This window comes from Hylobates moloch, unplaced genomic scaffold (genome assembly GCF_009828535.3).
Source record: "Hylobates moloch isolate HMO894 unplaced genomic scaffold, HMol_V3 SCAFFOLD_1, whole genome shotgun sequence".
NCBI lineage: Eukaryota > Metazoa > Chordata > Mammalia > Primates > Hylobatidae > Hylobates > Hylobates moloch.
In genome coordinates this window covers 179876600-179895694 of record NW_026652276.1, presented here as the reverse complement: position 1 = coordinate 179895694, position 19095 = coordinate 179876600, and the positions used below count along the sequence as shown (strand labels likewise).

Sequence of the window (19095 nt, the reverse complement as noted above, 5' to 3'; positions counted from 1 at the left end):
TAAGACAGTTTTTAACTTAAAAATGATTTAGTGGCTATATAACTTTTCAAAATTCTCTTTGAAGTACTTGAATGACAAAGGTTGAAATCTTCTCAAGCTCATGAGTGATATTCAATGGATAATCCTTGCTCCAGAGAACCAAGGCAATGAAGAGTGAGTTGGTGGAGGTGGATGGTAAACATATAGGGATTTGTGGGTTCTTTTTCTACCTCACTTCTGGGTCTGTGTCCTGGGAAGGTACAAGATCTCCGACGGGCAAACAACACAGACGTACCTTGGTGGTTTTAGGCCAGAGAGGCTCAAATTGTCTCCCAGAATGGTGCAGGAATAGCAGAAAAATTCCTATTCCTCTAAAGCGTGTTTGGACATAGTGGAAAGCTCACTTGCCCTGAACAGGCTTTGCATTAGGAACAAGAGACAGCAGAAGACCTTCGTGAACTGGTGACAAAGTTAAATAGAAAAACTGATGTCATCATAGATGCCAATATGGATAAATGACATGAAATAGCAACTGAACTATGTAGATGCAATCAGGTGAAAAAGAGAAAAATGCTCAAATGAAAAAATGATTTTGCTCTCCTGATTGAAAAATAATAGCATATGCTGGAAGAACTCCATATATATTATTTTATTCTCACAACACAACTACTACATGGGATAGATACTATTATATTTCCAATTTTAGAGAAAGTGACAATTCATCAAGAGAGATTAAATAACTTTTCCAGTTTATATCATTTATAAGTAGAGACGCTGGAATGGGAACCTGAAGCAGAAATTGGGGCTCATTTTGGAATAATGAATATACTGAATATAACTGGTTTGTGAATTTGCGGGTATGTAATCTGTATATACACATACACATACATATGTATACATAAAAACATCACTGGGATTCCGCTGAATGTGCCAGGCTGGTGTGGCTTGGGTAGCAGCTCCTTCATTTTATTGTTTTCTGTTGTCTACTTTTCCTATACATGAGACAAGCTGCCAGTACAGAACCACAGCTTACAACACTTCCAGTTCACATCAACTCAAAAGAAGGTAATTTATAGGTCTAATTTCTCTGTTTGACTATTCATGATTTGACAGAGAGGTAAAGATGATTATAGTTTATCCCCAGAATCAGTAATAAAGGAAAAAATTAAAACATATAACTTCTTTTTCTTCAGAAAGTGAGAAATTCCTTTTATCTCATGAGCCAAGGATAATTTGTATATTGAAAAATACCCAGAAAAACAATAGGAATGACCTTTTTCATAATTCTATCATATATTCATTTTGCCCTGCAGAAATAATTTTGTGATCTCATAAAATCTTTGGGTGACTTTCTTTTCTGTGCATAATTCAGAGGAAAAAAAAACCAACACTGAAGGAATAGAAAACTTCACTCTGCTTTTGTACTTGGTGGTTAAGAGGTAACCTCACATAGTTTTAATGTGTTTGTTATAATGTCATTCTTTAATAGCACTTTATGTAAGTAACACTTACGCATGGCAACATAATAGCCCTGAGAAATACACAATTTAAACTATGTGGAAAGTAGTATTTTATGAGGTGAATAGACAAATACATTAGAGTCACTAGAGTGAAGACGGCATTTTTTTTTTTTTTTTAAAATCCTGGAGCTAGTTCTTCCAACTCTCAATACCTGTGTACTATGAAGGTAACACTGTTATGAAACCATAAAAATTAAAATGTATACCAGAGGTCCCTTAAGAAAAACAACTTATTGACAATGAATTTCACTACTGGCATGCATGCCAGTAGAATTTGTTGTGATTTTAATTTTGCAGAGGGGCCCGCATTCCTGTGCAAATGGTGCTTGGCTAAAAGGATACTAGGATGAACTCTTAAGAAAAAAAAATTCCACAGTAATCTGCAGCTTTGTCATCACACACGGAATTCAATAAAATTCTCAATGTCCCTGGTTAAATAAACATTTTTTCTTACTTAGTCTGATTATTTTTTTGTCTAGACTAAAGCTTTTTAACAGGCTGCAAAACAAGCTGAATGTTTCTCTTGACTTTAGCTAGCAGAATACGTGTAGGAAACTGTTACCATTTTCTTAAAAAATTTTTCACTTAGGTAAGACATAAATCAGCAGTACATTAAAATTATAAGAAACACATCAAATATTTTAAAACTCAGGTTAAGGTGAAATATAAGCAAGGGAGATACTGAGAAATAATGAAGCAATTAGGGAGTAGTGCAGAATTGTTAAGTTGGAAGACCTGTTAAGACAACTTTTAATTTTTGTGGTTTCTTTTTTCTTCACTGACATTATTAAATATTGAAAGCCCAGAGGTAGCAGAAAGCTGTAATAGGTCTGCCATTCAAATGTGTTAACTGAATTTTGAATTAATCTGTGGTTTCTTTCCTCTAATTTATTAAAGGCTCATTTTACATAAGGTGTTACCTGACCCAATGACTGCAGTTTCCCCACCTAGATCATTGGCATTTAACTTGCCATAGAACACAACTGAAACATTCCTTCTTGTTCTAGCAAAATGATGCCTTCTAAGTAAGGCAATGTTAGGACATTTATTGAATACTTACCATGTAAAATATTCTGTCCTAATGCTTTACTGGTATGAACTTGTATAGGAAAGGAGGGCAGAGAGAATTGTAAAACTTTCCCAGAATGAGTTAGCTTGGATTCAAATTCAAGCAATCTGGCTCCAAAGACCATGCATTCCTAAACTGTGTATTTTTTCCAATGTAGACACAACATACTCTGAATAAGTATCTATAGATGTGAATGGATGTACAATATTAGGGAGAAAACAAATATGTATTTGTTTGGAAGTATACACAGAAAACGGATGACATGGATGTCTTTTCGGTTGGGACTCAGATGAGGGCTATTGGTACTGGGAGAGCTTCATGTGTGCATTTTTCTGCAATTTAAATTTTGAAATAGTAGATGTATTACCTTCACAAAAATGGATAAAGGAATCTTTAAAAATCATATGAATTCAGTAGATTCTATCATGCTAACAAGTAAGTTAACCCTATGTTAAAAATAAAAGCTAGAAACATAATTGGGGAATTCAACATGTTTTATTTTGCCAGGCCAATGATTTCATCAATATCCAATTAAATTTTAGTGTGACAACTACATTTAGTTTGTTTTCTTACACAGATTGAACATTCACCATTATGACAGTTTCATCATGCTAAAATCTATTCACAAACTTACACTTTGGAAAAAAGTGTATTTCTAGAAAATTTTATGTACAATACAAATGGAATAGATATTAAGTCACTGAATTGTCAAGCTACACAAAATAAAACCAATCAATCACCAGTAGTATACATTAACAGCATTTTTGAAAAAAAAAATTTCTTTTACATTCAGCAGTTATGTTCATGAAGAATTTCTACATTTTTAAAAGTAATGAAAGTATACACAATTTAATAATTGTGAAAATAGAAAGAATTAAATAGCACAAATATAGTATAAAACTAAACACCGTTACTGTCTATCAGTTTGGGCTCATGTGAAACAAAGGGAACTGTGACTCTAAAACAATTTTACTTTTAACTTTGAGAATAGATTGGCCATAAACACAGAAGATGGTTTTGGCTTTACATTGACACATTTCTATGTGTCAATGTAGAAGAGAAAAGAAGTTTAATTATACCTTTTAAGCAGGCAAACCATTATAATAAACTGCTTTAGAAATTACACACATTTGGAACAACAGATTCTTCAAAAAATGAAGTTTGGTGTTATGTCATGCATTTTAACTATTTTTGCTATACCGAGGCCTCCTCATATATTATCATAATTTATCATAACTTAAATAATGAATCATATTCTGATATTCTGATTAGTAATCATATTCATTTTGACAATGATTTTAGTTTTTGAAGCTTTAGACTGCAATACTTAAAAAGGTCATAATTACTTTAATTACCTTCATCATAGATTATTAACTATAAATAAAATGTTTATACGGATATTTGGATTAGGTACATGGTACAATATCTGTTTCTACCTGGAAGCATGAAAATGTCTTAAAAAGTAAATAAAAAAGCAAAAGTAATGTTTTTAAAATATATATGAGAACATGAATGATTTTTTTCACATTTTTCCATCTAATTTTTATTTGGAGAAAATAATTTCAGTATGAAATTATTCTAATAAAATTATTCAAACATACAATTAGGAGATAATTATTTTATTCATCACAAAACTTACTACATTTACACTTAGAGACCAGTGAACATATGTACCATTACCTTTTGAAAGAAAGAATGTCTCCTCATATTGTTTTCTTACTTTCTAGACATAACAAGCCCCTTGCCATCACACTGAAAAGATCATAAAATACATAGTGTTGACTTAAAAATCAGTATAATATCTGAGACTGGTTTTAATAAAAGGGAGAGTCATTGAATTTGAGTACTGAAGTTGAAAAGTAGCCACATTTGTTATAAATTCCTCTTAAAAAATTAGTAGTTTCTACTTTGATTTTTCTTTTTGATGATTTCACCCCTTATTTAGAAGTCTAATACTTCAAATTTTTTTCCTTCTTATATTGTTTAATTTGCCATACAGACTAGGAAATAAGAGAACAAACAGTAATAACTGAATAGTGCAAGAGTCTAAAATAAATTAAATAACTTCCAAAAAAAGTAAGTGCTTTTGTTTGGAAGGTGATAACATGAGAATATAAACCGAACTGCTTCGCTGATACAACTCCCACCAAATATCTTCATGGGGTAGGTTACTGATTTTTATCTTCCTGAATAAGGAAACAAAGGTCAGTGACAGATACCAGTAACTGATTATTTTTACAATCTTAAAAAAAACCAACATATTTCATTGGAACCATAAAAACTCATCATTTTCTCTTTATGAATAACTCATGTTTTTATACAACTTTAAATGCCTTCTTCCTTTTCTATTTCTTTTGATAACCATTCTGTCATATGAATTTATGACTTTTACTATGTAAGAGCAGTGGATTTGGAACTTGTTTTCATATATAAAATCACTGACAATTAGAATTCTAAAGCCCCAAAGCAGGAAAGGAATACCACAGGGATATGGCCCTCATTCAATTGAGGGACGCAACAATTCTAGTTTTGTAGCCACCATATCGATTTTGAAGAAAAGGTGAATAAAGATATAAATAAAATCTGGGTTAAGTTAAATATTTATATGCACCATGAGGACCATGACATGTCTAGTGCTAGTCACTATCGTACAAGAAAATGCATGCTCACTTCAGTTCGTGTAAAACTCACTTTAGGAGTCATCACCTTTTTCAGTAATTCCCCTTGGTAAAGCACAAGTTTCTTTGCTCAAAATTTGATCATTGAAGACAGAGCATTTGTTAATGGAAGCATAAGACCCACATAAGAAAATATTATGACTCTGGCAACTGATTCCTCCTGTTTCTACTTTTCCGGCTATTGATGAGGGCCTTTAACTTGCCATAGTCCCCTCTCATTTTCTGTGATTCATCTCCTTGCTGATGTTGCTGCCGAGTGTCTTTGCAGTATTGGTTAATCATCTGCATTTCTGAGTGGCTGAATGCCCCCATGATGTCCTTCGGGTGGAAGGGTAAAGCCCTCACAGAGCTGGCCCAGGTCCATGGGGACCATTTGTCTGTCACAACAGCCACCATTTCTGAATCTAAAACTTTGAAGTTGATCTTGGCTATGGTCTGCTTGAAACTATTTTCTGTAGCAATGCAGTGATAAAGTCCTTGGTCAGAACCCTGAACAGAGCGGATCAGGAGTCCTTGTGAAGTGGCTATGATTCGTTCATTCAGCTTAACCTAAAAGAGAGACACATTAAAGTTACTGAAACTGAACATTATATTTCCTTAGATTATGACCAACATATACAGAATAGTCTCAACTTTCACAGATTTGAGAAAAAAGTATTGAGTACTACTTAGCATCCTTCTCAGTGGACATGAAATTTTAGTCAGTTCCATTGCCTTTTTTTTTTTTTTTAAACATGGGAGATCTTGTCACACTGTCACAGGGGTATTGAATCTAATAAAGAGAGGGTGAAGATATTATCCATATTGGCAAAAATAGCTTAAAGTGCTTTCCCCTGGATAGAAGTTTCTCCATATATAAGCACAAAATTGTGGTTGCCTTTGAAATTGGAATCACAGTCAATATATGTAAATGAAACTCATAGATACTTTAAAATATCTATTCCATCCTGGTGTTCTAGTCTTTTATATTTATAAAAAATACTCGCTAGTGAAAACATGAAGCCACAATTAAAGGGTGAATTTTATCATTTTGTTTCAATGAATGAATGTTCTTCTAAATAAAAAATACATAAGCAGAGGCAGAACTTTGAACATTATCAAGGGCCTTTTTCAATTATCCCCAAATAAACAATGTCTAAAAATTAGCTGGAATGTCATCATCTTCTAAGTCCTCTAAGTGGTTTTACTTTACAAGGAAAGGTAATAAAAAGCTATGAATTAATATGTAATTACTTTATAGGTTTTACTGGAAAAAATGATTGTTTACTGGGTATCAGTAAATGCTTGAAACCTTCCTTACAGTTCCACCTGTAGTATTGCCAATGAATAGATAAAAACCTAAGTGGTAAGAGGTTCTTTGACATGTATACTCTAGAATACTCTTTCATTGAAGAAAAAAGAAATTTGACCAAAATCAAAATTAGATAATGCATGTTAAATGTTTTCCTAAATGATAAAGTTCTGTGCAAATGGACAAGATATTACTAATAATATCTAAATCAAAGATCAATTGGTTTGTGCACCAAAAAAGCACAAAAAGGCAAGCAAGTATAGTATTAAAAGATAACAGAACAGAACTAGAAAAGAGAGAATCGCTTGGAGGAAGAAAACAAAATTTTGACATTAATTAATTTTACTAAGTTTAAATGTTCCTCAAAAACAAATTGTGTATAAACACATTCAGAAATTAAAGAAAAAAGAAACTTTATCCTATTTGTGCAAAATTGGGAAAATATTTTGAGTCCATCATGGTAAATCCATTAAACATGTATATAATATTTGGCACAATTACATTTTAGGAATTTATCTAGAATATACACTCTCACATATGTGAAGGTATTTTCGGTAAGAGGAAAACAAGAAATGGCCTAACCAATAGATGGCTTTGAAAAAAAACACTTAAGGTATATTCATACGATGGAGTATTATGCAGCCAGGAAATATGAGCTGGAATCACATGTACTGATATTGAAGTGGGGTGTGTGTGTGTGTGTGTGTGTGTAGGGGAGGAAAGCTATAGAACATATTTAGAGAAATATATAACTCTTGGGAACCTTACTCTGGGCAGTGGGAATAAAAACTGAGTACGCATTATTCCATAAGTATTAGTATTATTCAATAAGTATTCGTATTATTCAATAGATATTAAATGTGAGAATAAGTATTGAAGTGGAGGAGGGCTTTCAGTCTTCACTTTATGCTACTTAGTATGAACTATTTGCCTTTGATCTGTGAGCTTTTATCATTTGTCTTACTTAAAAAAATGATTAATGTTTACACAGTAATATGAGTGAGAAGCACATTTTCTTAAAATAGAAAGGATCAGAATAAGTTGAGTAAAATATTAATAGTTTAAAAATAAGTAAAATTGTGCTCTGCTTAAATTCTGAACAAAACAGACTTTCATACTTGTGTTAGAGCTGTTATTGCAATATTAAATTATTACATTCTTATGTTTTTGAGATTGGAAAAAAAGTCAAAATAGTAATATTTGAGTCTCCATATTCTTCAGCATTCTGAAACAGAACTTTGGAAATATTATTAGAGAGAATAAATCCTTAACACATTCCATTTTAAACTTTACTATTAATTTATATGGCAGATATTCAAACATATATATATTTATTTTAAATCATAGATGTTATATTCACTTATATATTATTCTATTGAACTTTCTACTGAATAAAAGAAAATTACTTTTTAGTTGATCCTTGTTTGAGTATTACTTACCCAATTCACATATATACATATAGGCTTTTTCTGGAAGAATTGTTCATATCCTTGTGTTCCTGCCCTGGCCTAACAACTCACTTGTGTATAGTAATCATCATCACACATTATGACTTCTAACCCAGGTTACTCTGCAAGGTAATTATTATAACCCATATCCATTCAAAATAATTGAAAATTAATTTGACTCTAGAAATGTCAAGACTTCTTTGATAACAGATTTTACAGCAAAGAAAAGAGATCTCAAATAAATAATAATTTTCATTATTAAAATCTTTCTAAAAGTATTGTTAGCATCTTAGGCTTTAGAAGAATGATGGGGCTCTGATGTCCATCTAGCTCATTTTTCCTCCAAATGATTCAATTTCCTTCTGCAAGGAGTCATCTGCTTATGGTTTAATATTCCAGTAATGAGGGACACACAATTTCCTAAACAGCTCCTAAGATCTTTGGGTAGACAAGTCTGAGAGTCGGAAAGTATTTTTGCATATGAAACCAACATTTATTTCAGTAACGCTGATGCAGTACCTGTGTTCTACAGCTTAGGGTGGTACTCAGTCTACACATGCTTAATTAACTTAATATGTAGTAAACAAATTGCCCACAACAGAAGGATACACATAAATGCGGAAGGCTCCACTTCCCCCTTGGCTCCATCAGACTTTATGCTGCACAAATGGTGGGACATTTTAGACTTCCCTAAGGCTTTATATATACATATATATTTTTATCTTCTCATTTGTCAGGACAACATGACATCAATATTATGAAATTCATTATTTACAATATATCACCCTATGTCATTTTACAATGTCTCCCTTATTTCAAAAAACCCAGCTCTTTCTAATCCAAGAAAGTTTCAGTAAGTGTCTTTTCATTTGAAAATCTAAAGACTTTTTCCACATCACTAAATAAAGACAATGGTCCCATAAACAATGATTCCATATATTACCTAACCAAAGCACAAGAGTTATGAATAATAAAGCAATGGAAACAGATTACCACACAGCCGAAAAACGCTCTTTGTCATGAAGGTTATAGTTCAGTGTAATTTCTTGCTGAGGAAAATTGAACTTTTTTTAAAAAGCCTCCTTTTATCTTGTGAATCACATAAAGGTGCTGTTGTGTGAAAATTTGGCTTCTGGATTTGCACACATCTTGTTTCTTTTACGAACGTTTCCTCACATCAATACCACCGTCTTAGCGCCCAAGCTCTTGTTTCAATCACCATGTTACAGAGGTGAGCAGGCAGAGAGAATTTCTAATTAATCCATCAATTCTTAAGGACAAAGGATTTTAAGAAAAGTGGCACTTGTCATCCCAAAGACATAAAAGATGATCATATGCCTTTCCTTTTTCCTTTGATCTGAGCCTCACAGAGGGATGGTGATTTAATGTTCTCTCCGAAGCCCTGATGGATTGCTGCTGTGCTGCTTTACTCACCTCTTTCCTCCTGTCTTTGTCTTTCTGTAACAGCCACTTGATAGATGCCTGCGGAGACTTGGGGGCACACTCCAGAAAAGTGGTGTTGTTTTTTACTCCATACTGGACAATTTCAGCTGCATTTCTGTATGCTAGCAGGCAAAAATAAAAGGCAAGAAAGAGAGAAAGAAAGAACACAACTGAATTTAGAGCACATTCTCCTGTAAAGATGCTATATACATGTTTATTTTTATACAAAATTGTGAACAACTATCGCAGCCAGCAAAAAGCAGTGGTAATCACTTAACAAGCAAAATAGGATACGTTGTTTACCCGTTTTGTTTGTGTAAAGGCAAGGAAAGACTGTGAATTAAGGCAATGTTGATAAGAAAATCATGTTTATTCAAGAATTACTCTACACCAACGATTGTTCTTAATATTACTTTGTTAACTTAATTATTACAATACTCCTGCCACATTTTCTCAGCTTTTCACAGCTGAGCAAACTGAGGCTGTGAGTTATGAGGAAATACACTTTAGTGAATGTGTCAGGCAATACCGAAGCCAAGTTTATCCCATTCCTAAAGTCCATACTCAATGTTACATAGAGGAAATAGGTAAGCACTGGGAAAGGGCAGAAAGTAAGCTGTGGCCTTGGTGGAATGTAGTGGTTGAGAACACTGTCTTTGGAATCAGAGGAACGTAGGGCAAAATCCTGACCTTACCACTACTGGCTGTGTAACCTTAGACAAGTTACTTGATGTCTCTGTGCTTTAGTTTTACTCATCTCTAAAACACGGATTATAACATTTTTACATAGGTTTCTCAATGAAAGTATTAAATTAGGCAAAACATGTAGTATTGCCAGGTAGTAGCGTGGACATGGACAGAATCCTCACTAATAAAGCAGGAATAATAAGACTCTAGTATGGTTTCTTGAGCATTGAGTGAAATAATCATAAAAAAGCACTTAGCTCAGGTTCTGACACAAAGTCAGCATCAATATTTCTTTGATGTTACCTCCACTGCCATTATTCTTACCACTATGACAACTACTACTATTAATGGAAACTGATACACTTTTATAAAATAGCAAATGGAGAAATGGTAACTTGAATTTATTCCCTCAACTAGATGTATGGAACAAGTAAGCAAAATCTGTCTTAATTTGCTCTTTGCAGTTAGAATAGTTAGTAAAAAGAATGCCATTTTTTACTAAAGGAAAGCGCAGACTCAAAAGGATTAGAAATAGGAGTCTCACTGTTAATTTTTGAAACAGCACATCTGTAGCACCTTGGTGAGCCACAAGGAAGGTCTGCTTGGAAATACTTTTACTTGGTGGGACTGAGGCAGGAAAAGTATTGTAACATGGTAATTCCATGTCAGAATGGGAAGGAAGGAATTAGTTTAATTGAAGGACACAAGGCAGGATTGTCAACTGGCACCATAGTACACCCATGTTCATAGCAGGATTCTCACTATATCAAAAAGATGGAAGCAAACCAAGTGTCCAGTGATGGATGAATGGATAAACAAAATGTGGCTTACCTACATACATACGTACATATATATATACACACACACACATTATATATATGCACACATGACAAAATATAATTCAGCCTTAAACATGAAGAAAACTGTAATATATTTTACAATATAAATGGACCTTGAAGACTTTAGGCTAAGTGAAATGAGCCAGTCACAAAAGGACAAATATTGTATAATCCCACCCATATGAGGTATCTAGAGTAGTTGAATTCATAAGAAATTCATAAAGAAGTAGAATGGTGGTTTCTAAGGGCTGGAGGGAAGAGGTAATGGTTAGGTGGTATTTAATGGGTCTAGTTTCAGTTGGGGAGGATGAAAAATATCCAGATGTGGCTGGCAGTATGTTGCACAACAATGTAAATATGCTTAATGCCACAGAAAACTTTAAAATGGTTAAAATAGTAAATTTTATGTTATGTATATTTACTGCAGTAAAAAAAATGCTGTTCTAAGGTTCTTCAGTGGTAAATCTTAAAATGGAAAATAGGTTTTCTTCAGAAAGAACACAGTAGCTACGAAAATCTGTAATTACAACCTGTGTGAAAGACCTACCGGCTAACATACTTGAAGTATATGTGTTCCCAGACATGTGTTTTACATGATTCTCAGTATACATACAAAAAGCCCTTAAGTTTTAATTACCCTATATAAATACCCAGAAATGTTATAATAAATATTTTTGAAAGTGAAACGCCTGAATCTATGACAATGTTTCCCCTTACTGAAATGTGATACGGAACATTGCTACTGTTCACTGAGATTGGCCATTGCTCATTTTTAATACCTTTTAGATTAAATCCTCTGCATTGAGTCAGTGGGTTTCCATGTCTCACATCTTGTCTTCGGCTCCTCCTGTAAGTGCAGAAATACATAAAAGTGACTGAGAATTATCACTGCCAATTACATCACTCTTAAAACACTGTAATTTTAAACTTTGCATCCTTTTAACTGCTAAGCTTTCATAAAACTTTTTTTAAAAGAGTTCTGATTGATCTAGCTATCTCACATTTCTTATACAATTTATCAATAATGGGGGGGTACTTCTCTTTGCTTTTCAATCTGAGTAAGTTTTCCCATCTACCATTCATGATGGAATGGCTACGAATCTCCGCTGCATGCATATCCTGAGTAAATGCTACCTTCTCTAATTAATAGTGTAAATTTTTAGTTTAGAGCAATTCAGTCTCAATTTTCTAAAACAATAACATCCAAAGTATAAACTCATCAGCATTTTCCTTTTTATAATAGTTTGTCTTAAATAAACATACTTGGTTCTTACGAAAGTCAATGTTTTCTGTTTCTAGATATATTAAAACTTTTCTGAAACAAGCAACAGAGATAAAAATAGGGACATTTAATAAAAAGTTAATTTCATTTACTAGAATAAGCATGTTGTCCCCAACTTTTTATTTTGAAAATTTCAGGTCTACAGAAAAGTAGAGAGATGAGTAAAATGAATACTGGTATACCTAGATTCACAAATTGTTATATTTTGCCAAATTAATTTCTTTCTCTCTCACATGCAAGTTGTATCATGTATATACTGTGGATCCACACCTATGAAAGCCTTTAGAAGATAAGTTACAGATACAATAATGCTTCACCCGTAAGTGCTTTAGCATGTATTTTTCAACAAGTAATCTTTCAACATAACAATATAATTATCTAAATATATTGATATTTAACAACATAATCTAATGCAAATTCTATATTAAAATTTCTCTAGTTGTTCCCAAAATATCTCTTATGGATTTCTTTTAAGTTAACCAGCTTCCAGTCAAGGTTCATCCTTTGCATTTAGTTGTTATGTATTACTAGCTTAAGTATTTCAAAAATTTAGTTACATTGGGCAAGGTGCGGTGGCTCACGCCTCTAATCCCAGCACTTTGGGAGGCTGAGGCGGGCGGATCATGAGGTCAGGAGTTTGAGATCAGCCTGGCCAACACAGTGAAACCCCGTCTCTACTAAAAATACAAAAATTAGCCGGGCGTGGTGGTGCGTGCCTGTAGTCCCAGCCACTTGGGATGCTGAGGCAGGAGAATCGCTTGAACCCAGGAGGTGGAGGTTGTGGTGAGCCGAGATCACGCCACTGCACTCCAGCCCGGGCCACAGGGCGAGACTCCAACTCAAAAAAAAAACAAAAAAACAAAAAACAAACAAAAAAAACCATATTTGCAAACTGGTCATTATTTAAATATGTTCTAAGTTGTATTCAAATTATTTAATTTGGTGAGTCTTAGATTCACTAAGTAACTCACTTTCAGTGGTATTATGTAGTCTAAGAGTCGAAGTAGAGCAGCTGCAATCCTCTGAGCATGGCATCACACATTGTTAAAAGTCAGAAGAAGGTGACTCTAAATATTGTGAATACCAGTCTAAATTGATTGCTTACTATCAACACCGAAAAGTATACATGAGTGAGCATATCACTTAATTGGGTTAAATGCTGTTTTTCTTCATACTTTTAAAGATAAATAAAAATATTCAGCGAGAACAGAAATATTAAAAGCACACAGTGGTTATTAAACTTACAAGAAAAATTAATCGCAAAGTCATTGATAGTGAAAAAAAGCTCATTTTCTAGCTAAAGAAAACACTACTTCATGTACACAATGGACTGTATAAATCTACTTATGGTAGAATAGGTGTAAAATTTTGTACCACCTAAATATTCCTTTTCCAAAGTCACATGACCCCTACCGATTGTGTATTTCTGTACACACACAAACACAAAACAGTGAAAGTGTTAGCCACTTTTATCTCAGGAAATATGATTAATATGGTACTGTATTCTAGAATAGCTCCCATATCAAGTTTTTACTGAATAACATATGCTATAGTTTGAAGTCCAGCATTATTTTACTACAGCCAACTTCTGAGTATATATTATATGAGCATCATGAGAGCGTTTTCAGCAATCTAGGCAAGCAATATCATTCACAATGGCTAAATTTATTGTCCTGTGATCAACACTATGTAATGGTTTACTCATGTATACAAACTCTCAAGCTGGGCAATCTCAATTTACAGTATCACATAGCTTCTAGACATTCAAATACAGAAAAAAACATTGTTATGGCTTGGCTTAAATCATGAGATCAGCAAGGCAGCCATCTGAGCATTTTTATGTGTAGATTCCCTCCACGGCACTCACATAGCATCAAAAAAACATGCTGGTAGGCAGAGTAATATTGTATTGCATGTAGGATTTGGAATTCGTTCAAGTTTCCCATGTTTCATCCACAACAGTAAATTCTTTTGGATAAACAATGAAATCTTTTTTTATAGAAAAGATATTTATTTGAAAATTGGTCTGATTATCTTGTCTTAAAATAAAGTTTCTAACTACTTGTCTGAATCCAGAACAAATAATGTTAGAGACTATACTGCAATATTTGATACAAATCCACAAACATTTAAGATACTTGAGAGTGAAAACGGAAAAAAATATGCTTTTACTGTTTACTATAGTTTTAGTTGTTTTTGTTGTTGTTTTTTGTTTTTTTGGGACAGAGATTCACTCTTATTGCCCAGGCTGGAGTGCAGTGGTGCTATCTCGGCTCGCCGAACCTCTGCCTCCGGGGTTCAAGCGACTCTCCTGCCTCAGCCTCCTGAGTAGTTGGGATTACAGGCATGCACCACCACGCCCGGCTAATTTTGCATTTCTAGTAGAGATGGGGTTTCATCATGTTGGTCAGGCTGCTCTCCAACTCCTGACTTCAGGCAATCCGTCTGCCTCGGCCTCCCAAAGTGCTGGGATTACAGGTGTGGGCCACCACGCCCGGCATGTTTACTATAGTTTTTTAAAGAAGGGAGACTATTGAGCCAATGATATTTAACAACTTGATTACGTCAAAGTATGGATTCCACCAATTTCCAAGTATAACTGTATTTCTCTGTTTGTATACAAAGAAAATAGTTTATTATTATTATTATTATTATACTTTAAGTTTTAGGGTACATGTGCACAATATGCAGGTTTGTTACATATGTATCCATGTGCCATGTTGGTGTGCTGCACCCATTAACTCGTCATTTAGCATTAGGTATATCTCCTAATGCTCTCCCTCCCCCCCCCCCCCCCCCCACCCCAGTCCCCGGAGTGTGATGTTCCCCTTCCTGTGTCCATGTGTTCTCATTGTTCAATTCCCACCTATGAGTGAGAACATGCGGTGTTTGGTTTTTTGTCCTTGCGACAGTTTACTGAGAATGATGGTTTCCAGTTTCATCCATGTCCCTACAAAGGACATGAACTCATCATTTTTTATGGCTGCATAGTATTCCATGGTGTATATGTGCCACATTTTCTTAATCCAGTCTATCGTTGTTGGACATTTGGGTTGGTTCCAAGTCTTTGCTATTGTGAATAGTGCCACAATAAACATACGTGTGCATGTGTCTTTATAGCAGCATGATTTATAGTCCTTTGGGTATATACCCAGTAATGGGATGGCTGGGTCAAATGGTATTTCTAGTTCTAGATGAAATCCTCTAAGTGATCTTTGTGTTTTGCTTAGAGAGTGGCACCAGCACAAAACTAGGTAAATTAACACTATTAAAGAAAATAAATGTGGAAAAATACTCTAAATCCATTATCTTCAAAGGAAAATGAAAAATTCATATAGGAATTTACGAAATAGTTAATTCACTCACCCACATGTTTTGTATTTACTATAAGTACCTGCTTAACTAAGTTAAGACATAATTTGGAGAATGTAAATACTGTAGATATTTTTAGTGAAACTTCCAATATGCTAGTCAAAGATAAATACAGGTAGGCTCAGGCATATGTTTTATGTATATAGCATTTTCTGGCTTTTCATGATAGAATTAGGGCACTGCTGGAGATAATGAAGATAGTTTTGTTTTGTTTTGTTTTTTTAGACGGAGTCTCACTCTGTCATCCCAGGCTGGAGTGCAGTGGCGCGATCTCAGCTCACTGCAATCTCCGCCTCCCAGGTTCAAGTGATTCTCCTGCCTCAGCCTCCCAAGTATCTGGGATTACAGATGCCTGCCACCATGCCTGGCTAATTATATTTTTTATTTTTATTTTTTGTATTTTTAGTAGAGATGGAGTTTTGCCATGTTGGCTAGGCTGGTCTCAAACTCCTGACCTCAAGTGATCTGCCTGCCTTGGCCTCTCAAAGTGCTGGGACTATAGGCATGAGCCACTGCACCCAGCCAAGATAACTCTTTAAATAGCTACTACTTTCCTTCTCAACCCATTCATTACTCATAGTTTAATATCAGGCATGATATTGTAAATGCAAAGAACTGCATGATAGACTCATTTCTTTGTTTATTAAAAAAGTATGATTAAAATTGTAATTTGAGGTGGTAGAATGAAAATGTAGAATCTATATTTAAGCACACACCTTAGAAAGGATACCTGGGGTTGTAATAGGTGGGAAAATATGCAAACAAATGAGCTAGCCCATATTGAGCAGAAACTTCTAAAATGTAAAAAAGTATATCTAGTATGCAATGACAGTCTATATATAGTATGGAATTTTACTTGAGAAATATTATTTGTTACACAAAAATGCTTGTTGGTCAAAACCAGTCTTTACAGAGAAGGAGTACTGATGTCCACTTCCCCTACATTATATAATAACTGGTATACCTATACAACTATGGTAAAAGTCCATTTATAGTCCCCATATCCCTTTCTTCCTTGGAAGGAATAGTGCTTCAGCTTCCTTCAGCACTAAATCTGCTCAATAGATTGAAGATTATATTGCAGGTGTTAGAGAGGCAGATTTTTAGAGCATCTTACCAAGTACATAGTATCGCCTTACTAAGAGCTATGGTAATTTAACATCGCTACTATCATATTTGGCAGTGAAAAACAAATATGGCTGAAAAATACCAACAGTGGCCACAAAAATCACTTCTTATGTGAGATTACATTTGACATTTGCCTCCCTCACACTGCCTGTCCAGGTTTAGGCCTCCAGCCCCAAATTAAGATGATAGATCACAGAGTAATGATGTCTAGAAATTCTAGACAGACATCAAGTCAGGGACCTCCTCACTAGCACCTAAATTAACACTGGAGGAACACAGAGTCTTGGAACGCATCTACGAGACTCCTGGTTTAAAGAGTGGGAGTTCTCTTCCTATCTCATGCCATTAAGACTCTCAAATGATCCAGCGCAGGCCACTCCTCTCTACTCCAGATTCGTATTTCTAACTGCCTACTCAATATCCCTGTGTTAACATCTTATAGATACCATTAATGTAACATCCTCTTTTTCCTCACAAACCTGCTCCTCTCACAGTCTCTTCTTTCTCAGCAAGTGACATCTACATAAATCCTCCTGTTCAGTTCTGAGAACTTGGATCATTTTTGACTCCTCTATTTCTCTAACCTCCCACATCCAAATACATCAATAGATTCTGTGAGCTCTGTCAAGCATCAGACCATTTTTTTTGGCCACCTCTACCTTTATTATCCCTCTACAAGCCACCATTATATCTCACCTGGATGACAACGGTAGCCTCCTGTCATGCAGCTTCTGCCACCCCTTCCCCTCCGCCTCCAACCTCTTGCTACCCTAGGGCTTCAAATCCAACCAGTGATCTTTTGAAACCAAAGCCAAACAGTATCATTCACACATTCAAAACTCCTCAGCTGTTTTCCATTTCACTTTAAATAAAAACTTTTCAATTACTTACAAAGTCTGACATCATGTGGCATTCTGACCTCATTTCTTCCTATCGTTCCTTTTCGCATTTCAGGGAAGCCTCACTAGCTTTAGAGCTGTTTCTTGAACAATCCTGACATACTCCAGTATTAGAGATTTCTGGTCCCTCTTCATGGAATGTTATTCTCCTAGATAACATCTTGGTGCCATTCCACATCAAGTCCTTGCTCACACAGTATGTCCGCAGTAATGCCCTTTTTGACACCCATTTAACATCACAACCTCCTGCTTACCATATATTGTACCTACCTTCTCTGCCCTTTTTAAATTCACAGATCGTGTTATTATTTGATATACCAGAGGTTTTCCTTATTTATTATCGATCTTTTCTCTTTAGAATGCATTATTCCTGAAGACAGAGATTTTTGTCTTTTTTCCTCTTATATGCCTAGCTTCTAAAACAATGCCTGGAAAATTTCCAGTGAAAATGTTTGTTGAACTAACGAATAAGAGGATCAGAATACTTTTAATACACAAAAGCACTAGGGTTGTTACAATCTCTCAAGGTCCTCAAAGGAATGTAGAAAATAAAAACCATAAAGCACCATCACCCCAGTGCTTTACTGGAAAGATCACTGGTGCTCATGGCTGCTATTTGCTTCCTCTGCTAACCGTAATTTTCAAAGGTCTCAGCCTTGTCACCATCATGACCCATGTCACTGTATGACTGAAAATAGTTATGACCTTGGTTGACTCTGAATTCTGCATATTCCTTTTCAATTTCTCTACTCATGGCTCCTTCCAACTTGGTACAAGTTGATGCAGTTTCCCACCTAGATTTCTACTTGGATAAAAAGTACCCTGCCTCAGACTGACTTTCTTTCTTAACCTAACCAGTAATCATGCACTCATCACTCCAAGGATAAAGCATGGTCATCAAGGTTTTGAAAGCAAATCAAGGTATCCATGCTGAAATAATACTCTTGTAGCTTGAACTAGAACCAGCATTACAAGATAATTATATTGTATCCTTGTTTACAAGATAATTAAGCAATGTAGAGAAATCCTAGGAAGGTGGGTTTTAAGGCTACACTAAAGCATATAAAATAACAAAGACAGCCGGGAGCGGGTGGCTCACACCTGTAATCCCAGCACTTTGGGAGGCCAAGGCTGGTGGATTATGAGGTCAGGAGTTCAAGGCCAGCCTGGCCAAGATGGTGAAACCCCGTCTCTACTAAAAATACAAAAATTAGCTGGGCATGGTGGTGGGCACCTGTAATCCCAGCTACTCGGGAGGCTGAGGCAGAGAACTGCTTTAACCCAAATGCTTGGTTGCAGTGAGCCAAGATCACACCATTCCACTCCAGCCTGGGTGACAGAGCGAGATCCTGTCTCAAAAATAAACAAATAAATAAATAAATAAATAAATAAATAAATAAATAAATAATAAATAAATAAAATTAAAAAGGCATAAATTAGGTGATGCAAAAAATGAAAAA

At 34.8% G+C, this 19095-nt stretch overlaps 1 protein-coding gene across 1 annotated transcript in view; it reads right to left on the bottom strand.

Annotated features, from left to right (window-relative positions):
* Positions 1-3044: 3044 nt before the first annotated feature.
* Positions 3045-19095, bottom strand: part of SEMA3C (semaphorin 3C) — a 183023-nt gene continuing 166972 nt past the window's right edge. The window contains exons 16-18 of the mRNA XM_058425291.1: positions 11734-11801; positions 9420-9550; positions 3045-5795 (exon numbers count right to left, since the gene is read on the bottom strand). Of these exons, the coding sequence (XP_058281274.1) occupies positions 5382-5795; positions 9420-9550; positions 11734-11801 (613 nt within the window). The 3' untranslated portion in view covers positions 3045-5381. The remainder of the gene's footprint in view (positions 5796-9419; positions 9551-11733; positions 11802-19095) is intronic.